This window comes from Vipera berus (genome assembly GCF_964194415.1).
Source record: "Vipera berus genome assembly, chromosome: 9".
In the NCBI taxonomy this organism is placed as follows: domain Eukaryota; kingdom Metazoa; phylum Chordata; class Lepidosauria; order Squamata; family Viperidae; genus Vipera; species Vipera berus.
In genome coordinates, this window is record NC_138212.1 from 7,391,794 (window position 1) to 7,414,100 (window position 22,307).

The 22,307-nt window shown below is 40.7% G+C and overlaps 1 protein-coding gene across 1 annotated transcript in view; it reads right to left on the reverse strand.

Moving 5' to 3' along the window:
- The window catches only part of LOC308671878 (hemicentin-1-like), a 39,153-nt gene extending 19,686 nt beyond the window's left edge, over positions 1-19,467 (reverse strand). The window contains exons 1-12 of the mRNA XM_081334361.1: positions 19,352-19,467; positions 18,675-18,865; positions 16,578-16,635; positions 15,320-15,733; positions 14,058-14,348; positions 13,485-13,757; positions 12,345-12,614; positions 10,847-11,260; positions 8,547-8,837; positions 6,767-7,042; positions 5,949-6,216; positions 994-1,040 (exon numbers count right to left, since the gene is read on the reverse strand). Coding sequence (XP_081190487.1) covers positions 994-1,040; positions 5,949-6,216; positions 6,767-7,042; positions 8,547-8,837; positions 10,847-11,260; positions 12,345-12,614; positions 13,485-13,757; positions 14,058-14,348; positions 15,320-15,733; positions 16,578-16,635; positions 18,675-18,677 — 2,605 coding nt within the window. The 5' untranslated portion in view covers positions 18,678-18,865; positions 19,352-19,467. The remainder of the gene's footprint in view (positions 1-993; positions 1,041-5,948; positions 6,217-6,766; positions 7,043-8,546; positions 8,838-10,846; positions 11,261-12,344; positions 12,615-13,484; positions 13,758-14,057; positions 14,349-15,319; positions 15,734-16,577; positions 16,636-18,674; positions 18,866-19,351) is intronic.
- Positions 19,468-22,307: the final 2,840 nt, after the last annotated feature.

The following is a 22,307-nucleotide window of genomic DNA, read 5'->3' on the forward strand; positions in this document are numbered from 1 at the left end:
CACACGCGCGCACTTCCCTGCCGGCTCCCACCAGACGCCACCCACTGATTTTCCGGCGTATAAGACGACTGGGCGTATAAGACGACCCCCCAACCTTTGAGGTGATTTTCATGGGTTAAAAAGTCATCTTATACGCCGGAAAATACGGTAATTAAATTATGAAAATATCACAAAATAGCCCTATGGAACAAATTGAATTTATTGTTCCTGCCCACAAAGCATCTGAATGCAACGAATTAACCCCAGAAAGTTAAAAATCTACACCAACTTTCCTAGTTATAGAAGAGGCTGAAAATAAAAGAAAGTCTAGGGTGACTTGGTAGCAGTGTTCAAATATCTCAGGGGCTGCCACAAAGAAGAGGGAGTCAATCTATTCTCCAAAACACCTGAAGGCAGGATAGGAAGCAACGGATGGAAACTAGTCAAGGAGAGAAGCAACCTAGAACTAAGGAGAAATTTTCTGAGAGTGAGAACAATTAATCAGTGGAACGACTTGCCTCCAGGAGCTTTGAGTACTCCAACATTAGAGGTTTTTAAGAAGAGATTGGACAACCCTTTGTCTGGAATGGTATAGGGTTTCCTGCTTGAGCAGGGGGTTGGACTAGATGACCTCAAAGTTCCCTTCCAACTCTGTTATTCTGTTCTGTTCTAAAAAAAAACTCAGAGAAGCAAAATCTTTTGCAAAGAGTATCTTAGTGGAGTAATAAAACAGAGCTGGAAAATGCAACTGGTAAATATGTTGAATGTTATATCACAGGGTAAGAAGCGATAGCTTTGTTTCTACCCATCCACTAGGCAATTTGGCTTTCCAAAGATTTCAGTTCTGAACCTTGAATTATCCCTAAGGGCTTCACAAGACAACTCTCTGCCATTATAATCTAATGTAAACCAGATTCCCTTCTCTTCCCTTGACAAAACATACTGACCCTCCCCCCTCCCACACAGACACACACACACACACACACTTGCTCTACACAAATTTATAACAATTACCTGGAAGGAACAGCAGCCATAAGAAACACCTCATTGTGAATTTAAGCCTAGGGAAAGAGAGCAGAGAACAGATTGTAGGCACCACTAACTGACACGATAGGTCATTATTAAAGTTTGCAACACTGGATTATATATATAAAAAATGATGTTTATGGAAATAAGAATGGTTTTTCACTCAGTGGGTGATTCTGTTACAGTTTAGTTCTCAATTTCTTAGCTGTTTCTTTTTGGAAGCTATTTGCTAGCAATCCCATCAATCAAAAGTCGAGGTGATATTTGTGTCTATCAGGCTGATTTTTTTCCCCCATGGCCCTAAATTGAAGTTAGAAAATAAAATAGGCAAGCCTATCCACAGATCATTACTTGCCTTGTAGATCATACCGGATCTTGCAAGATTGAGGTTCTGGACTTGCTTCTGAAGTATTAGCTCCTCATTCTCCCAGTAGTGCAGCACAAGACAAAAGAACCACGGCAATCCCTTCTCTGTGGTGGTCAAACAGCTTGTGTCACCAAGCTCTGCACATCTGTTACTGTTACTTCCTTCTTGCCTTTCTTGGGTGACACACGATTTGGTTGCATCCGCTAAGGTCAAGCTTGGCTTCATCGGCTACATCTTGGTTAACTCAAGCAGTTTAAGAGCACTTAGTCACCCTGTTTAGTGGTTGCCAGAAATTTAAAAGGTGGGCAGAGCATCAGGGAACAGCATTCTTCTTTGAGTAAACCTAAGAGAGACCGGGCCAGCTAAGGATATCTGGCTGCCCCCATAGACTGCCACACGAGATGATGAGTTCTCCTTTTGCTAGAGGTCTTCAAAGAGAAGCTGGAAGACCCTCTCTCTACGATGCTCAACCACTAACAGAGTGCTAGTTTCAATGATCTTCACATGACCTTCAGTTTTATGATTCGGTTACATTTCCATATTCCTGAAACACAGGATGACGCGATTGAAATTCAACAGTCCATTGTCAGGATGCTGTCTCCCAAAAAAGCGCCAGTTTGTTATAATAGTTGTAGGCAATATGGGCTCCAGGCCACTTCTAGTCCATGAGTTCTAGTCTGACCGTAGGAACAAAAGCCAGTTGGGTGACCTTGGACTGGCAAAAAAAAAAAGAGACACTGGCAAAAAAAAAAAAACCCTCCCGAAAAATCTTGCTCAGAAAACTACAGGAAATAGTCCATGAGCCAACTCTGACTCAAAGGGACAACAACAAAAAAAAAGGATAATGTTAAAAAAAATCCAACAGTACTGGATTACGAATTAGAAAATGAAAGAAAAGAACATTGCAGATTCAGCTCTAAAATAGAAGAAAGGGGGAACTCCTGTTTGTTTGTTTTTTTAAAAAAAACTGATAATCCAGTAATTGACATAATTATTATTTATTATTATTTATTAAATTGTTATGCCACCCACCTCCCTGATAAGGCGACTCTGGATGAATTACGGATCGTCATTCCAAGATGCACAATTTCTACCACATCAACAGACAAAAGTACCCTATAGGTTCTTCTTGTCAGTGCATTTCTTTTGTGCAGAACACAGTATGTTTACCTCTGAAGATACACACAGTCTTCATGTCTTGACTGCTTCAACCTGATCTATAGAGGTTTTATTTATAATAAGTATATTAAAAAGGAGTTCTTCCCCAGCTTCAGTCAACACGTTTCTCATTCCATCGGAGAAGCAATATAAGATAATCCTAAAGGCCCTTACACCCATGTTTAGCTTTCTGTAAAAGCTCACATTTACCAATAAAAATGAGGAATTTGGAAGAAAAAAAAACACTTTCTGTGCTAGCTGTTAGTAGCAAAAAAAAATCCAACTGCTTCAACACAAAAATAAACCTATCGACCTATAAATGATGTTCAGAAGCAGTTCTTCTTTTCATGTGGATGTAGAAATAAACTGTTAGATTTAACTGTTCAGTGAACAAATAGTTTTCTTCCATTTAAATGTACCCACTTCCCATATCTATTTTAGATAGAAAATACTGAAATTGCAAAAAGGGAGCAGTTCAAACATTCTGACCTGATGTTTGATCCTTTGAATTAACTGCATGATTAATGTCTCTTCGGAAAATTGTTCTTTGGCAACTGCAGTTGCAGTTGCAAGTTTTCTGAGCTGGGTTGGGTTGGATTAGATTTTCAAATAGCTTAACTAGATTGTGACAAATGATCAGACCTTGTGACAAACAGCGACCAGGCTGGGGAAAGGCTGTGACTAGATTCAGGTTCCCCAAAGTTTTCACTGTCAGCCTCCAAGGCCTAGTGGGTTTGATAAATAGTTTGATAAATAGTTAAGGATCAAAAGGGGATCAGTAAATATATGGGATTCTACATGCAGTTGATAAATAAAGGGACAAATAAGATTATAATTATCTGATGAAAGAAAGTTTGGAAGTCATTTCTGTATTTCTTTCGTTTTCTTTTCCTTGCACTTTTTTCTTGTTCTTTTCTTGTCTTCCTTTGAGTCCCCTTATTATTATGTCTCATCGCATAGCCAGCCAGAATGTCAACGTCCAACTCGAGGAACCAGATAAAACTCCAGGTTCATCCTGTTTCTGAAAATCTTACTGTTTATTGAATACATTACATGGTAATGTTGAAGCAAAACTAACTCTGAGGTTCCCAGATACCAGTTCATAGCGTTAAACAATAATTTCTCCAGCCAAACCTCCACTCTCTCACGTAGTCCATGTAAACAATTTCACTTTGTTATGGGAACCATCTGCTTCTTCTCCACAGCTGCTGCACTGTCCTTGGAAAGGTTTCAGGGTTTTTATCCACCTATCAAGTCCTTCCCACGGACATAGGATAGGCAGATGTTATAGTATCAGGGCTTTTTTTCTCATAGAACGCTCAGAACGGAGTTCCGGCACCTTTTTTGGATGGAACCTTGTAGGGTAGGCAAGGTGGGTTGTATGACATGTGTGAGTTCCGGCATCTTTTTCTTTTACAAAAAAGCACTGTATAGTATTATTATCTCTGTAGAATTCCACACCAGCTCCTAGTCCTAAAGATGAAATGGCTGTTAGTGAGACAGCATTACCCAGGGTTGGATGGTCCAACATCACTAAGATCAGCCTTCAGTTATATTGATTATTGTTCATATGGTTGTTATTTGTAATACTATTCAAGTAGTATTTATTAAATTATTTCAGTAAATGTTTGGGAATCAAGAAACTGAAACTTCATGTCGGGGTTGACGAGCTGAAGAATTTGAGGAACCCTGTAATACTGTACATTTTTTGATGTAAACCTTTTGCATCAAATAAGAACCCAGTTATTAGTTTTTAGCACCATAAGGAGCACACCAACGCTGATTCTAAGAATGCCCTTTTTATTAAAAAAATTGTAGTCTTCTTTCTTTACAAACATATTCAAGTAACAGTTAAAATGAACACAGGAAGTAAAGTGAAATAAATCCAAATTCTAAAAAAAAATATGGTATGAATTCTGTTTCTTTTCTTCTCTTCTCCATTTCACTTTGTCCAAGCCTTCCAATGGGGCCCCTTCATCCTCCACGTCAGTCTTTATCCATTCTTCTGTTCCTCAAAGTTTAATGCTTTGAAGCTTCAAGTATAATGGGGGGGAAAGAGAAGTAAATGCTACCTTGTGAGCAAATAAGATAAACGTCAGTAAGATTTTACAAGCTTAAAGAGTAACAGGTTATCAGTTATTACAACAAGATCAGGAATTAAGGTAAAAGGTAAAGGTTCCCCCGCACATGCGTGCTAGTCGTTTCCGACTCTAGGGGCCGGTGCTCATCTCCGTTTCAAAGCCGAAGAGCCAGCGCTTGTCCGAGGACGTCTCCGTGGTCATGTGGCCGGCATGACTAGACGCCAAAGGCGCACGGAACGCTGTTACCTTCCCACCGTAGTGGTCCCTATTTTTCTACTTGCATTTTTACGTGCTTTCGAACTGCTAGGTGGGCAGAAGCTGGGACGAGTAACAGGCGCTCACTCTGCTACGCGGCACTCGGGATTCGACCCGCCAAACTGCCGACCTTCTGATCGACAAGCTCAGCGTCCTAACCCACTGAGCCACCGCGTCCCTTAACAGGAATTAAAGGGAGGCATTTGAAAAAGGCATCAGCTAAATTAAAGCTATTCCCAGTGGCCCCCTAAAATAACACTTATATCCAGAGGCATTTTTCAGGGCAGCTCCAGAAAAGGATCTAGATTATGAGGAGAATGCATATTTTAGGGAAAAATAACTTCCTTGCAGTTAGAACAATTAACCAGTGGAACAACCTGCCTCCAGAAGCAATGAATGCTCCAACACTGGAAGTTTTTAAGAAGAGACTGGACAGCCATTTGTCTGAAATGGTATAGGGCAGACATGTCAAACACAAGGCCCAGGGGCCGGATCCGGCCCGCGAAGTGGTTTCATGTGGCCTGCAAAGCCATCCTGGAAACAGTGAGGGAACGGCCCCCACTGCCTTGGCCCTGGCCCAGAGACCCTCCTTCTGCCAGAGACCCTCAGATCCTTCCCACTCCTGCCCAGGCCCCCATAGGCACCCTTGATGCAAACAATGTAGAGCTGACCACGCCCACCCAGTAGGCCATACACACTCTAGCCACGCCCACCCAGCAGGCCACGCCCACCCTGGCCACGCCCGCCTGGCCCCCTGAGGGCAACCGCAATGCTGATGCGGCCCTCAATGAAATTGAGTTTGACACCCCTGGTATAGGGTTTCCTGCCTGAGCAGGGGGTTGGACTAGATGACCTCCAAGGTCCCTTCCAACTTTTATTATTATTATTATTATTATTATTATTATTATTATTATTATTATTATTATTATTATTATTATTATTATTATTATTATGCAATATCATTGCAAATGTTCACTTTTTCCAGAAGAAAAATATAAAAGGTATGTTTTAAAGAGAGATGGAATGGATTAATGACTGAAGATGTCTCAAGCATAGCAACTAGATGTATGAGCAAAGATTACTCACAAAGTACACTCAGCGTCATAGCTGGGGAGCGTGAGCTGCCCACGCTGTTTTCAGCTTCACAGTGATAGATGCCTGAATGGTTAGGATTTGTTTTTAAGATGGTCAGGACATGGGCTGTAAAATCCAGCAGTTCTTCATTTTTATACCATTTGAAAGTCAGATCCGTGGGCTTTGCTATTTCCACTTCACATTTCAGATAAACAGAGGCAAATTCATGGATCCGCCCTTCTGGCCTTTGCACAATTTTAACCTCCTTGGGAGCAACTAAATAGAAGACAGAATAAAGAAAAAGATTCACGTGGAGGGGACCTGCCCCTTCCATAATTTCATCTAGGACCGAGCACAGGAAAATGATGCCACCTTATAACCCGTGTTAATTCTACTGCAGAAAAGTCCGATGGTACAAAATAGGAATTCAAATTGTTATAATACAGTAAAATTACATCGGTGAACCTTAAAAGAGTCTCTGGAAAATCCATGAGAATGAGGGGGATGTGTGTCATCCCTCCTGTTTCATAGGAGGCCATTTCCATAGGAAGGAATCCCCACAGATCAGTGTTTCTCAACCTTGGCCACTTGAAGATTATGGACTTCAGTTCCCAGAATTCAAGTTCACACCTCTTTAAGCCTGAAAACTCTGCTATAAAGAACACCAAATTTCAGGCCACCTCCCATCCCACTTCCTGACTCTAAGTAGGCATTGTGGTTTAGCTCTCCTCCCCACAAAACCCCACGTCTTCTGGGGACCATTATTATATTTCCTTCTTTTGGTGAGTCAAGATTTCAAACCTGTAAATGAATTCGTATTACTCACAGAAAACCTCCAGTGTGACTACTGGAGATGAAGTGCAGCCAATCCTGTTGCATACTTCACATTCATAAGAAGTGTTGTAAGGTCCAGGTGTTGCAGGGAAGGTCAATAAATTTGGCCCACTATATTTATATTCAATCATAGAGGGATCTGACTTAAACCAGTTGTACCAATTATCATTGGGCTTACTACTGCCAAAAGAGCAGTTCATCATGATGGTATCTCCTTCCTTAATGGGCAGATCATTTAAAATAGCAAGCTGGACCTCCTTGGGAGCATCTGGAAAATCAAATCAATATGTCTCTTGGTGAAGGAAATAGACAGGAGTAAATATTATAAGGAAAGTGTATGTATAGGGCCATATGCATTGCCTGGCGAAAGTAAACTAGCTGGGGAAAAAAAACCCTGATTAAAGCCACATATTTAAAATATGTGGATCTTAACTCTGAGAGTTTCCCAGCATACTTGTTGAAGATCAGCTATTTCACAGTTGTTCAGATTGAGAAACTCTGATCTAATTCCTCCCTTTAATCCATATTCCCTTCTTCACCGTAGCTCCTATGACCTACATCTACCAAAAGAATGGCCCAGTGCAAAGCACAAATCTGAGCAATCAGACTCTTTTCTCTGGAAAAGAGAATTATGTTGAAATTATGGGAAAAGATAACTATGTTGAAATCTATCTATCTCACTTTCCATGCTATTTCCCCTTTTTGAAGGAACTAAATTGCAACAGAACATCCAGAATAGCACACATGTGGACTCTTTTATACATGCACAGAGATGTCAGTATCACTGAGGTTCACAAGATATATTCCCAGAACTTCATAGCTTTCACTTTCATGTAAACTCATTGAAGTCCTAGTAGAGAGTAGTGCCTAGCTGATCTTAGCAGATCTTGAAAAATTAAGCTATGTCAGGCCCGTTTAGAAGTTTGATTTGAGATCATATTGAAATATCAGGATTGTGCACTAGACTGAGAACCATCACCACCCCACCCCACCCCAAAACCCTCTATGCTAGATGGAGTAACAAACTATTTTCATAGTGCTGCCTAGAAAATGGCTTGAATATGTCCATTAAGTCAACTGGAGCCAACTCAACTTAAATGAGACTTTACTACTTTCCTAAGTTCATTAAAACCATAGAATTTTACTCATATTGAGCAGAGCTTTCTCAGTCCCCCAGATCAGTCAGTTAGATAAAGGTAAAGGTTCCCCCGCACATGCGTGCTAGTCGTTTCCAACTCTAGGGGCTGGTGCTCATCTCCGTTTCAAAGTTGAAGAGCCAGCGTTTGTCCGAGGACGTCTCCGTGGTCATGTGGCCGACATGACTAGATGCCAAAGGCGCACAGAATGCTGTTACCTTCCCACCGGAGTGGTCCCTATTTTTCTACTTGCATTTTTACGTGCTTTCGAACTGCTAGGTTGACAGAAGCTGGGACGAGTAACAGGCACTCACTCTGTTACGTGGCACTCGGGATTCGACCTGCCAAACTGCCGACCTTCTGATCGACAAGCTCAGCGTCCTAAACCACTGAGCCACCGCATCCCTATCAGTCAGTTACATAGTTCAAAACTATGGCCTTCATAGTTACATTGATTGTCTCTTCTTCACACTGTAAAGCATGTGACTGCATTCATTTCAGAACTAACTATGCTATGTTTGGAAGCCTTCTACTCATTCTGAGAAGAGTGAGTGGATTCCTAAGCTTCTAGTCTCAAAACCTGTCCTGATAGCACTATATTCATAAGGGCAGTTTCCTTCTCCACTGTACACTTACACGTCACATCCAACTTCACAGAGCTTTGAGATAACACTTGTGCTCCTGACTTGAACAAACAGCTCAGCATTTTCCCATTGTCCTCCCATGTTGGTTCAAAACTCAACACAGTCTGAATCACTCCATTTCCAAGTGTTGTTTGAGGTGGGAAGTGTTCTTCTTCTAAACCAGTCAAAGTCAAGTTTACTATTTTACGAGGGCAATGATAAGGTACTGAACATATCACTCGGGTCATTTTCTTCTCCTGGATGTTCACAGGAGTAGTTTCTAGGATGGGCTCCGGAGGTGACTCTGAAAAGGAGAAAGTAAAATCAATAGCACTCTTAGACTGAGCACAAACTATGCTGAAATCTGAATCTGAAGAAGAGAAGACACAGAGGGAGGTTATAAGACTCATCTCCAAACAATGAAACTATTATTGCCAAGTTGTGAGTTATATTATCTCCAGTATTCCAGATTAGAAAAAAACCTCTTAAGCTATTCAATAATTGTGTTGTTCTTGTTGTTAGCTGTGAAGTCGTGTCCGACCCATCGTGACCCCATGGACAATGTTCCTCCAGGCCTTCCTGTCCTCTACCATCTTCTGGAGTCCATTTAAGCTCACACCTACTGCTTCAGTGACTCCATCCAGCCACCTCATTCTCTGTCGTCCCCTTCTTCTCTTACCCTCAACCTTTCCCAGCATTAGGCTCTTCTCCAGTGAGTCCTTCCTTCTCATTAGGTGGCCAAAGTATTTGAGTTTCAACTTCAGGATCTGGGCTTCTAAAGAGCAGTCAGGCTTGATCTCCTCTAGGGCTCACCGGTTTGATCCCCTTGCAGTCCAAGGGACTCACAGGAGTCTTCTCCAGCACCATAGTTCAAAGGCCTCAATTCTTTGGCGCTCAGCCTTTCTTATGGTCCAACTTTCACAGCCATACATTGCAACTGGGAAAACCATGGCCTTGACTATACACACTTTTGTTGGCAGGGTGATGTCTCTGCTTTTTAGTGTGCTGTCTAGATTTGCCATGGCTTTCCTCCCCAGGAGCAAGCATCTTTTAATTTCTTGGCTACAGTCCCCATCTGCAGTGATCAATAATGGTACCTATCACTAAACAGCATGATGGATGTTCCTTTTCTGTATCTATTCAAACAGAGCAGTGTTTCTCAATCTTGGCAACTTTAAGACTGGTGGACTTCAACTCCCCAAATTCCCCAGCCAATCACACTGAAACAGGGGCTGTTGGAGAAGTTCTGTGGAGCAGAAGATTGGATTCTGTGATGTAAACCATGAATTTGTAGGGTTGAAAGGGACCACAGAGATCATCTGGTCTACTCCTTCACAATAGACAGGGAACTCAATAAAACCATTCATGAGAGGTGGCTGTGCAGCCTCTTCCTAAAAACGAACAGCCCCTTCAGTTATGGGGTTTGTTCAATATCCTTAACCCAGGCCTCTTAAAGAACTGGTAATTCTATTTATATGTTTCATTTATGTAGCTTAGCTAACCATTTGTGTTAGCTGGTGATACAGTACAATAATGGCTGAAATGCCATGACTTTGTTCTGATAATGAAAGCTCTTTTAATTGTTTGTTATAATATTGTCCCTGGGGTTGTATGTGGCTTGCATAGTGTCATTGATTTGCTTTCTTTTTATTGTACTGTTTTTAAACCAATGTATGGGTGTTGGGATATATGTCACACAGAGTTGTCGATGACTGGAGCAGCCTATAAGCCCAGTAAAATCAATAAAAATAGATTGTTCAAACCCAGAAAAATGAATTAATTCAACCATCTGTTTACACATGTTATAAAACCCAGCTGATTATTTTATTCGCTACATGGTTAGTGAATTCATTCTTTTCCTGTGTTTGCCCATTAGATTGACTTACAAACGGACAAAATGACCATATACTAAGTCCTAAAATAACTACTTTAAGCATGTTTTTCCATGCTGCAGTATGAGCTTTGTCAATGACCAAGCTGTTGGTGTGAATGCACCTACGGTTCTGTGATAAATTGAAATCTGTTTCTGTTCTCCTTCCTGTGACCTGAAGCTCTGAAAATGATCCAAAGTGTAGACAAAAGAGAAGGGAGATATTTTTTTTTTTAAAAAAAGTCAACGAGAGATAGAAAGCCTGATGGGAACCAAGATGTATAAAAGCTTAGTGAGGACACACCACCTAGCCTTAATCTTGCATTAATTTGTATACTAGAAGCTACAAATTAGAAACTAGAAGATGCTTCTTGTGGAAGAAACACACAGACATAGAAAACAAGGCTTTCTATCAGGAGATATTCATACTGAACATTTCTTACCGGTAACGTTCAGTGTAGCAGTAAGGAACCGCTTGAATTGCCATGGGTATTTGTCAGCTGAAACTGTCACCTTTACTTTATACGTGCCGCTGTCAAGTGTTCGCACTGAAGTGATCAGCAAGCTGCAATCTCTGTTTGTTAAATTTCCAACAAACCATGTCCGGCTCGATAAAGCATGATCAGATACAGTTGTGATGGTTCCAGAGGTTTGAGAACTGTTGTACAACAGGATAGTTTTCCCATCGCTCCAGAAATTGTTTCCAAAAGGCTTAAAATTCCACACTATGGCTGTGGCATTGACTGTTCCAGAACTGAGCATTTGATTGACGTGGCAGGGAATCACCACGCAGGATTTTTCCCAGGCAACCAGGGAATTGGGAACGATGTTTATCGGATTTTCATCACATTGGAAACCTGAAATAGGGAAACCACTATGATTTACAAATATTTATGTGCTCCATGTAAATGATGTACAATAGGAACAGGCAACTTTTGAAAACATGAAGTGTCCTAATTTTATTTTTTTAAAAAAAACAACCTGAGATTTTAGCAAAATTCATGAGATGTGAAATATCTTATGGGGAATATCTGCGTAGTTGCTAGGAATCAGAAACAACTTCATGGCATAATTAATGTATCCCAACTCTAGAAGATAAATATTTCTCAAACTGGATACAATCTAATGTTGTTCCATGCTTATTGCTTCTGACAGGGCCAATGTTAGTATTGTCTCATGGTGCTACAATGCACCGGTGCTGAAACTTCTCTTTGCATGGCTTTCACTGCCCTTAAATATCACAAACTGAAAAAGGTTTTTCAAATCACAACATGTATACATTTGAATATGCAAGCATTTTATTTGTGATAAACGTTACTTCCATTTACCAGCTGCCAATTTTTAATCAACAAGTTGTGATTACTGTGTCAACGCTGCTAACATCGGTTGTTCTTGCTTTGACAACATATGGAGATGCAGCCATTTTCCTTTACTTGTGTATTACTCTTAGAGTTAGAATTAGATGATACTGGGTGGGGGGAGGAAGAATGTGTATGGGAATTAGTTAGACATAACAATATCATAGTAGTGTGTGATTCAAGGTTGTTTGAAATAAGAGATGATAAGAAATGGTGGGTTGCAGAACTGGAGGGAAAGTCTGCATTTCAAACTAATTGGAGAATGTGATTTATGACTGTTAATTAGAGGAGGGAATTGTGCTTTGATACTATGTGTTCAAGGGAGGGGAATTCAGATTTTGGTTTCGACCATGTACATGCCGATGCTATACTACTTGAATAAAGATTCTTTAAGGCAAACAATGCCTCGAAGTTCTTTGAAGAGTTTCATCTGTTGGAACCATGACATACTGTGTTAGTGGCCAAGAAAGGGAAAGTTTACCTCCAGTTCCTAAAGCTATCCAAACATCCATCACTGGTGGTTATTAACAGGAACAGGTATTATAATAAATCCATTGCCATACTATCTCATGCTTTTACTCACAGATAACGTGAAGTGTGATTGTTGGAGAAAGTGTCTTGCCCACACTGTTACTGGCTTCACACCAGTAGCTGCCAGATTGTGCTGGATCTATGTTTATAAGGTTCAAGTATGCATGGGGAGAATCCAGTAAAATCATTTCCCCATCTTTATACCACGTATAAGTGAGATTTGTGGGATTTGCTTCACCCACTTCACAATGCAACACAACATTCATGCCTTCATCAATCTGACCTCCTGGATTTTTCCGAATATTGACTTTCCTGGGAGCAACTGCAACAAGATAAAAAAAAGGCATAAGATTAGCATCACCAATTGCAAAAATATTTGCCTTCGTGTTGTAACCAATGACAGTTTGGACCTGGCTCATACTGGCTTGTAGAACCAACTGTCAAATTTTCTGAATTTTGCAAGCCAGAAAGAGAACAGAGCTGAGCCATGACACCTAGTACAGTGATCAGCTATGTAGTGGCTGGCAACATGGTACAATGGTAGCAATGGAGCTGACAGAACTGGTTGTTAAAGATTGATCAGTATATCACTGGCTGTAACTGATAGTTTCTGTAGATAAGATGGTTCCATGTGGGGGCTGTGCAAATCCTCTGTAGGTAGCAATAAGACTGTGAAGCTTTAAGAAGACTAAGACTGTGGTTGAAATACCTGGCAAATAAGAGCCAGTTTAGTATAGCAATTAAGGCATTGGACTAGAAACCAGAAGAATGTGAGTTCTGTATTTAGTAGAAAGCCAGCTGGGTGACTTAGGCCAGTTACTCTCTCTTAGCCCTAGGATGAAGGTAACGGCAAGACACTTCTGACATTTTGTCAAGAAAAGTGCAAGGGTTACGATGAGTCAACAATGACTCAAAAGCACACATACACAGAGAGAGAGTACAGGAGTGAGGTGAATCCCTCCAGGGAGGACAACAGACTTTCATTGTTTAATTCATGCTATGTTGTGATTTTCTGCTATCTAAGTAAATTGAGGAAAATCCCATTGTGCTCGGGTGCCACTTAACCCACATTGATTGAGAGATACCTACAATCTCCCTCTTATAAGCTCTTCATCTTCTGAGCATTCTATATATTTAGCAGTAACTGATGTTTCAGGGCTTTCCACTAATTAACTAATTGACAAATACTCACAGAAGATATCCACAGTGAGCAGTGGAGATGAAGTGCAGCCATAAATATTGCACGCTTCGCATTTGTAAGATGTCACTGGTCCAAAACTTGCAGGGAAGGTCAATAGGTTTAAACCGCTGTATTTATAATTAGCTACATGGGGATCAGTCTTCCACCAGTTGAACCAGATAATACTAGGGATATTACCACCCACAGAGCAGTTCAAAGTGACAATATCTCCGTCTTTTATGGGCAGATCATTCACAACAAAAACCTGGACATCATTGGGACAATCTGGAAAAAAAAATCACCAACAGATCAGAGTGAGAGATTTTGTACAGAAAATAAAACAGTGATCATATTTCAGATCATAGTGTATATTTCCAAAAATATACACTGTATATTTTCTGTAACTTTTTAATGTCCCTGAAAGGAGACCATGTCAAATGGTATCTCAGCTGTTAGGGGAAAAAAATAACTTCATGGCCGTATTCATAACCTCATCTCAAGCTTGGTGAGATGAGACGTGAATTGTGTACTCCTGTCAGAAAAACCCACCCAAGTTTGCTCATTTCTTCCCAACTTCACACTCACTTTTCATCTCTAGCTCCAGAGAGATGGATGATTTCTGTGACATGTCCTTGTTGCTCAAATGGCAGGTTACTGCTTTCTTCTTAAGTCTCGCAGGTGGTTGAATGGCGACCACCTTCTGCAGTACTCCATCATTCATCATCATATTTTCTGCAGTCAATGAATACTTCTCTAGACCTCTGAAATTCATTGTTATTGGATCTTCTGGGCAATGGGAAGGCACAGAACAAACCACTTGTAGTGCCCACCTTTCCTGGCATTTCAAGATTTCCAATTTGGGACTTGGAAACAAATCTGTATCCAGAAAATAACAGGGATAAAAATAGGAAGAAAAACTCTGGAATAGTGGTATATAGGAAAAATGCCAAATGGCCTGTTTATTAGAATAGAATAGAATAGAATAGAATAGAATAGAATAGAATAGAATAGAATAGAATAGAATAGAATAGAATAGAATAGAATAGAATAGAATAGAGTAGAGTAGAGTAGAGTAGAGAAGAGTAGAGTAGAGTAGAGTAGAGTAGAGTAGAACAGAACAGAGTAGAGTAGAGTAGAGTAGAGTAGAGTAGAGTAGAGTAGAGTAGAGTAGAATAGAATAGAATAGAATAGGAGTAGAGTAGAGTAGAGTAGAGTAGAGTAGAGTAGAGTAGAGTAGAGTAGAGCAGAGTAGAGTAGAGTAGAGCAGAGCAGAACAGAGCAGAGCAGAGCAGAACAGAACAGAACAGAACAGAACAGAACAGAACAGAACAGAACAGAACAGAACAGAACAGAACAGAATAGAATAGAATAGAATAGAATAGAATAGAATAGAACAGGAAGGGACCTCGTGGGTCTTCTAGTCCATCCCCCTGCTCAAGCAGGAGGTCCTATATCATCTCAGTCAGATGTGACAGGATAATGTAATCAGGTTGAAAGTGTTGGAAAGACTCAAAGCCAGTGCAACAAGGCATTTTAGGATTTTCTTAACTTCGTTGACTTCAAGTGCTCCTAGACAAAAAGAAATCTCTTGAAAATCAACAACTTGACTCTCCATAAGTCACATCCTTCTGCCAGTCTGCAGCTAGATGTAGACCAATGCATTTCTCTTTCTATGAGTATATGCCCTTTCTCTGCTTGGAAATAGCAACTCAACATCATTTCTGAATGGAAAACCCTACAATGGGAACCTTGCAAATAAGACTTCAAGATGATGATTATATCCAAATTGAGGAGCAATATCTATATAAGTCAGAGAAGAAATGAAAAGCATTCTGCAAAGTTCTTACCAGAAACCTCCAGGGTAGCTGAAGTATAAAGTATCTGTGGATTAGCTTGATTTTCCATAGATGCAGTCACTTTTATCCCATATGTGCCATGGTCTTTTTTCTGGAGCTGAGTAATCATCAAGCTGCAATTTCCCTTTGTTAAATCCCCAGCAAACCTCACTCGCCCCTGAAAATCAAGACTTGGTAGGTTTGCATGCTCATTTGGGATTCTGGAATTATTGTATAAGACACTACCAACATAGTCAAATAAGGTCATATTCAAAATAGGCTGAAAAAACCAAACCACAGAGGTGGCAACAATTTTCTTAGAATTTAATATTTCATCAATCTGACATGGAATTAAGACACAGGACCCTGTCCAGGCCACCAAGGAATTGGGACTTATCCTCAGCGGGTATTCATAACATCCAAAGGCTACAATGGAGAAAGACAGGAGAGATCACAGTCAGCTTTTTGGTAATGATGCAGAAACCAATACATACTATGTACATCCTCAAAGGCCTCAGTTAAATCCAAGTGTTCAAAAAAAAACACCTTAAAGATCAGTCATGGTGTCTTCAGGAAGTTCAAAGTGAGGAGCATTCCAGAATGCAAGCACTATTGTAGATGATAAGGAAGGTTACCGTGACAGAAATAAGGCAGGATCTATTACCAAAACAATAGATAGCACCAGTGCTTTTTTTGTAAAAGAAAAAGGTGCCGGAACTCACACATGTCATACAACCCGCCTTGCCTACCCTACAAAGTTCCATCCAAAAAAGGTGCCGGAACTCCGTTCTGAGCGTTCTATGAGAAAAAAAGCTCTGGATAGCACCCTAATAAAACATGAAGATGAAGGGGTAGCAGGAGAAGGCAGAATCAGACTTGCAAGATTCTGTTATTACAGCCAGTATTAATAAATGTACTTTCAGCCTTCATATCGAACTGATGTTTGGTCTACATAAAGGGGCTGATACATTATCACCATCTATGAATAATGGGATCAATGGGTCCTGGCAAAGACAGGAGCTACTGTCCCAGTCTGTAATAGCAAGGTGATTTTCAAGTATCCCAGTTTCAAGATGTTCAGGATACTTCAGATTCTGAGCAAACATGAAAAAAAAATCATCTACCCAGCTGGTTCCATGTCATTTACCCTAATCCTAACTCTAACCCTAACAACTTAAATTCTAGACCCTCTGTTTCACCATAGATCCAGAAGGCAATGAAGTGTGGTGTATTTTAATCCATATGAGGCAAATCAAACCTGTTTTCGTACCTTGAAAGAACAGTAGCCAAAGGAAACACCTCATTATCAGATCATGCAGTTCCCAATTCTATGAAAAGAAAAATAGATGGTTGGCATTTGCCTTCATCATTCACAATGAATACACTGATAGGCTGACTTTGTTCAACCCAGAGGTTTAGCTAAAAAGGAAAGCCAATTTAACAAAGTGTGGCCTGCTACAGCAGCAATTCTGTTGGAACCTTCACAAGAAAAGCCATTAAGCAAGCACATGTATTCCATAAGTCCGGAAAAGAAATTAACTTAGTACTGGTCTGTACAATGTATTAATAATATTTGCAAGGAATGCTGTAAACCGAGCAATTCACTAATGCAAATGGAAAGAATTCTGCAGGCTTTCCGTAAAAGGTTAGTTGAGGAAAAGCAACCCTGGGTTCCTTTTAATATCATGTTATTCTTCACAGCTCTTAGAATTAGAACCATTTCTAGTGGTTTATAATATGTGCATAGCAACACTTCACCCTTGCTGGGGTGATATACAACCTGCCTGCGTTGCTAGTATCCTGGCCCAAAAATATCTCAATGTGACAGTGTCTCAAGAAAACACTATAAAGAAAACAAAAATGAACTTAACTACTTAGTTAGCCCCTACTTCATGATTTACAAATGATCAAAGTTGAGTTCTGAAACTGTTCCAGCTTCCAAGCAAAGAAATCATATTACAGCTTAATGTGATTTATGAACTCAACCAATGCTTCATATTTCAATCATCCATGAGCTCAACTGGAATTCCTGATCTACAAAAATCAAGGAATCTTGCCATTTGTCCCTACTCCCATTTTTAGTGAAAGAAAAAATAAATTTTGCATGTACGGTATACTGCATTGGCAATCAGAAGCTCTTTTGATTATGGTCAGTAAGGTAAAGGTAAAGGTAAAGGTTCCCCCGCACATGCGTGCTAGTAGTTTCTGACTCTAGGGGCCGGTGCTCATCTCCGTTTCAAAGCCAAAGAGCCAGCACTTGTCCAAGGACATCTCCATGGTCATGTGGCCAGCATGACTAGACACCAAAGGTGCATGGAACGCTGTTACCTTCCCACCATACAGTAGTGGTCCCTATTTTTCTACTTGCATTTTTACGTGCTTTCGAACTGCGAGGTTGGCAGAAGCTGGGATAAGTAACAGGCGCTCACTCTGTTACATGGCACTCAGGATTCGACCCACCAAACTGCCGACCTTCTGATCGACAAGCTCAGCGTCCTAACCCACTGAGCCACCACGTCCCTACTATGGCCAGTAGTCAGGGATAATGAGAGTTGGTATCCAATATATCAAGGTCTAAAGCAGTGATTCTCAACCTTGGCAACTTTAAGACATGTGGACTTCAACCACCAGAATTCTCCAGCATGGCAGGCTAGGGAATCTTGGGAATTGAAGTCCACATGTTTTAATGTTATTAAGGTTGAGGCACACTGATTTAGAGGTTTCCCATCTCTGCTGGACAAGGTAGAGAAGATTTAGAAAAGTTCAACTGCAACATAGCCTGAGAATTATTCGCTAGATCTGCTCTAAAACACTCTCAAATTATTTTCTACAAATGAACTATTTTATAGTGTATGGCAGTATTGAATACCCTGATGTTATCTAATCCATCCCATCCAATAAAGTTAGCTAAAAGAAAACATTGAGAACATACGTATCTACAACTCAAATTCACCTTTGCCCTCCCAGTCATATTATTGTTACAATTTAGTGGGACACTAAATTTTCTGGTTGCAAAGCACAATAAAATAAAGGTGGACTAACTCACCAGTAAAATGGAATTTCAGATGTTCTTTTCTGGAAATAAAGATTTAGCAAATAGGACAGGAAAGCAGAGGGAAGTTCTGTCGTATGTTTACATCTGCATGTTTTTCCCCAAATCAAATGTTTGTATATCTGGGGAACATTTAAGAGCGATAATGGAATAAGTCAAGGACGGTTATTGGCAACTAAATAGCTGATATTATATCTGACCATTATATCTTCATATGGGAGGAAGAAGTTAGAAGCTTGATTTATGTGCTGTTGCACACATAATACTGGATTCTGCTTCTAAAATATGTGCAATAAGAAATCACCAAGATCTTACCATTCTCACTGTAGCCTGGCATTTCTCCCAGGCAAAAGCAGTGTTCTTGGACCCTGAACCAACCTTGCCTTTTCTGATTGGCTATTCTCTAGATAGGAAGGGCTTCTTTCAAGGTGGAGTTCTACGGACATTTAAGACTCCATATCACAGATGCTCAGATCAGCATGAACATGACTGGGGTTCTAAAATTTCTAAAAGAACAAAGTCACATAGTATTAGAACATTGTACCTGGAGTGTCCACATAGTTACCAGAGTCCAGCTCAACTCTACTGATATGAGTCCAGGATATCAGGGAACTGTCTTGCTCCAATGAGACTGGCCTGCCCCACTTGTTTTAGCAGAAGTGCCTGCTGTGTTGGCACCAGCCAAGGAATTTCCAGCCCTTGGGAACATTTTGATGCTGGGGATGAGATCTTGTCCCATTTTTCAGGCCTTTGGAAAGAGCCTTAAAACTGCCTCTGCTGGTTGGTTTGGGGCCCTGATGGAGAAGCTGTAGGCTGGAGATGGTTGGTGCAGTGACAGAGAAGGCACCACTACCAATCTACTCTAAAACCCTGTTTTGCCTCTTTAGGACAACTCCTGGTTTCTCTTAAAGCAACCAGCTCTGACACCATAATAGCACAAGGGGTGCACCTTGCAAATTTATGCTGCTTGCCTAAAATGCATCCTGTTCTACCTTGTGTCCATTCTTTATGACCATCTATAGTCAATCCATCTTCCACCCTAGAACATCCTGTTGCCTCTTCTCCATGGAACAGCGCTTGCAGCTGTTCTTCCAACCCAAACTTCTTTGGAGTCCTGACAAAACAAACGTTGGAGTGATCATTAACAAAAAAAAAACACCTCAGAATCAAAGGGACACAGTTGACCTGAAATAGCCAGAAGCCCTCTTGAAAGGATTTACTGCTTCTGCTGCCAGGATGTACTGCATATATGTGACTTCCGCATTTTACTCCGAGTTTATTGGGGGGCTTTCCTTGTTTCTTTTTTAAAAGATATAAAATTAAAAGCATTTCACTGGCTGTCTTGTCCCCCCCCCCCCAAAAAAAATGGCTTGTGTAAATCTGAAGCATGAGTTTATTCTTTCCTGATTTGTACAATAGTCTGGCATTCCTACACACACATTTTCTAATTTCCAAGGAGCTCATAAATTCCATTGTCATAATTAGCAAAATGCCACCAGTGCCCAAGGTTTTTGGTTTTTTTTCCCCCCATGTTCTGACATGGCTTAAAATGAACCTGATTATCTCCTTCTCATGAAAACCATTGAATGTTAAAGCAGCCATTTGGCCAGGCCTTGAGATCAGAAAAGGTTCTCAGATTAAGACTGCGCTTAAAAAATCAAATCAAATCAGGAATATCCCCATGAAGTCCCTCCCTTCTTTTTCTTCCTTCCCCCCCCCCATGTTTCATCATGTATTCTTTTTCGTACAATAGATAACCCCCAGTATTAGAAATGCCCCAGGTTGTCTAAAGGCAATTCCACCTTGTATTCTCAGCCACTCTCAGTTTAACGAAGAGAAGAGTGAGGGGTGACATGATAGCAGTGTTCCAATATCTCAGGGGTTGCCACAAAGAAGAGGGAGTCAAGCTATTCTCCAAAGCGCCTGAAGGCAGGACAAGAAGCAACGGATGGAAACTAGTCAAGGAGAGAAGCAACCTGGAACCAAGGAGAAATTTCCTGACAGTGAGAACAATTAACCAGTGGAACAACCTGCCTCCAGAGGTGGTGAATGCTCCAACACTGGAGGTTTTTAAGAAGAGACTGGACAGCCATTTGCCTGAAATGGTATAAGGTTTCCTGCCTGAGCAGGGGGTTGGACTAGATGACCTCCAAGGTCCCTTCCAACTTTATTTTTATTATTATTATTATTATTATTATTATTATTATTATTATTATTATTATTATTATTATTATTATTATTATTATTATTATTATTATTATTATTATTATTATTATTATTATTATTATTATCTCTCCCATCCAGTTCCCAACTGTTTCTTAAGCTAAATTCTGGACTTGTGGTTTGCATTGCAGCAGGTTTGCCAGGGTTTCAGGCTGGTGCTCAGAGTGAACTAGATCATTTCAGTCCAGATGGATTGTTCTCATGCTTCTTGCCCTCTCATCAGAGAGAGAGAGAGAGAGAGAGAGAGAGAGAGAGAGAGAGAGAGAGAGAGAGAGAGAGAGAGAGAGAGAGAGAGAGAGAGATCCCTTCCTGCATCATCTCCTTTGACACTAGCCCAGGCCCTTTCTATTTTGGTTTTTTCTCCTTATGGTACCTGCATAGTTCTGATGCTACAATAATCAAAGCGACAGAGAACAGCTTGTTCTCTTGTTCCTACATTCCTTTTAAATCCATGGAGATCTTTTGGCAAGGACAGCCCAGCTTCGCAGAAACAAAGGAGCAGTAGCCTTTCGTTGCAGTTTAAAAGAATAAAGGGAAAGGAGGGTTTTCTGAGGCAGGAGGTGGGAAAGCAAAGGGAGCAGCCTAGCGGAAAGAAAAAAAAGGGTCTTAAAAGGTTGAAAATCAGCTTCTAGAGGAGGTGGGGGGAAAAACCCAGGGGGAGGAAAGCTCATAGGTTGAACGGGCCATCCTTAGATCAATTGCAAGTTTATAAGACAGGTTGAAAAGCTGTCCAGGCCAATAACCAGCTGCTAGAGAGGAGGGGGGGGCTGTGCCAGGCACTGCAGCCAATCAGAATTGGGGCTTCTATTAGAATGGAGAAAGTGCTCGAGATCATCCATTCTGGAGGGCTGGAGATTTTTTTAATTTTATTTTTTATTTTAATCCCATTTATATCCCGCCCTTCTCCGAAGACTCAGGGCGGCTTACAATCTAAGAAGCACAAACAAATGTGCTTAGCAATAGCCTTCATTCTATGTATATGCCTGCTTATTAGGGCTTTCGGGGGGGCCCCCAAGTGGCATTATTACAAAGTCAGCTTATTGCCCCCAACAATCTGGGTCCTCATGAGTTGCGTTGGATGAGTTGCGTTGGAAAACAGCAGCTTCAAATGAAAGTTGAAAAAAATGCTACAGGGTGCATTTGCAATGGATTGTAGTGGGAGAAAGACACCATGATATATTTCTGCACTCAGGAAGTGTGTGTGCTGGAAGTGAACGTGCTGGTCATGGGCCAAGCATAAAAGTGAGTCTGTTAAAGCACAGCAGAGACTCAAGACTCATGGCTGCTGTTCTCATGCTCTCAATGTTCTGCACTAGATGGCACTATCTGAATGCAAGTAGCACCCATGGAAAAACTGCTCCGTTCATAGATTGGCCTATCATGATTTATTTATCTAGGCCACGGTATTAGTGATGTTGTTCTTTTCAAGATTGGCAATTAAATCCTTACCCAACTGTACCTTGGAATTTATGCTCCCTTGAAATGTTTCTTAAAAATAAAGTGTGTGTAATACAGAGTTTTATTTTCCTGGGCTCCAAAATCACTGCAGATGGGGACTGCAGCCAAGAAATTAAAAGACGCTTGCTCCTGGGGAGGAAAGCCATGGCAAATCTAGACAGCACACTAAAAAGCAGAGACATCACCCTGTCAACAAAAGTGTGTATAGTCAAGGCTATGGTCTTCCCAGTTGCAATGTATGGCAGTGAAAGCTGGACCATAAAAAAG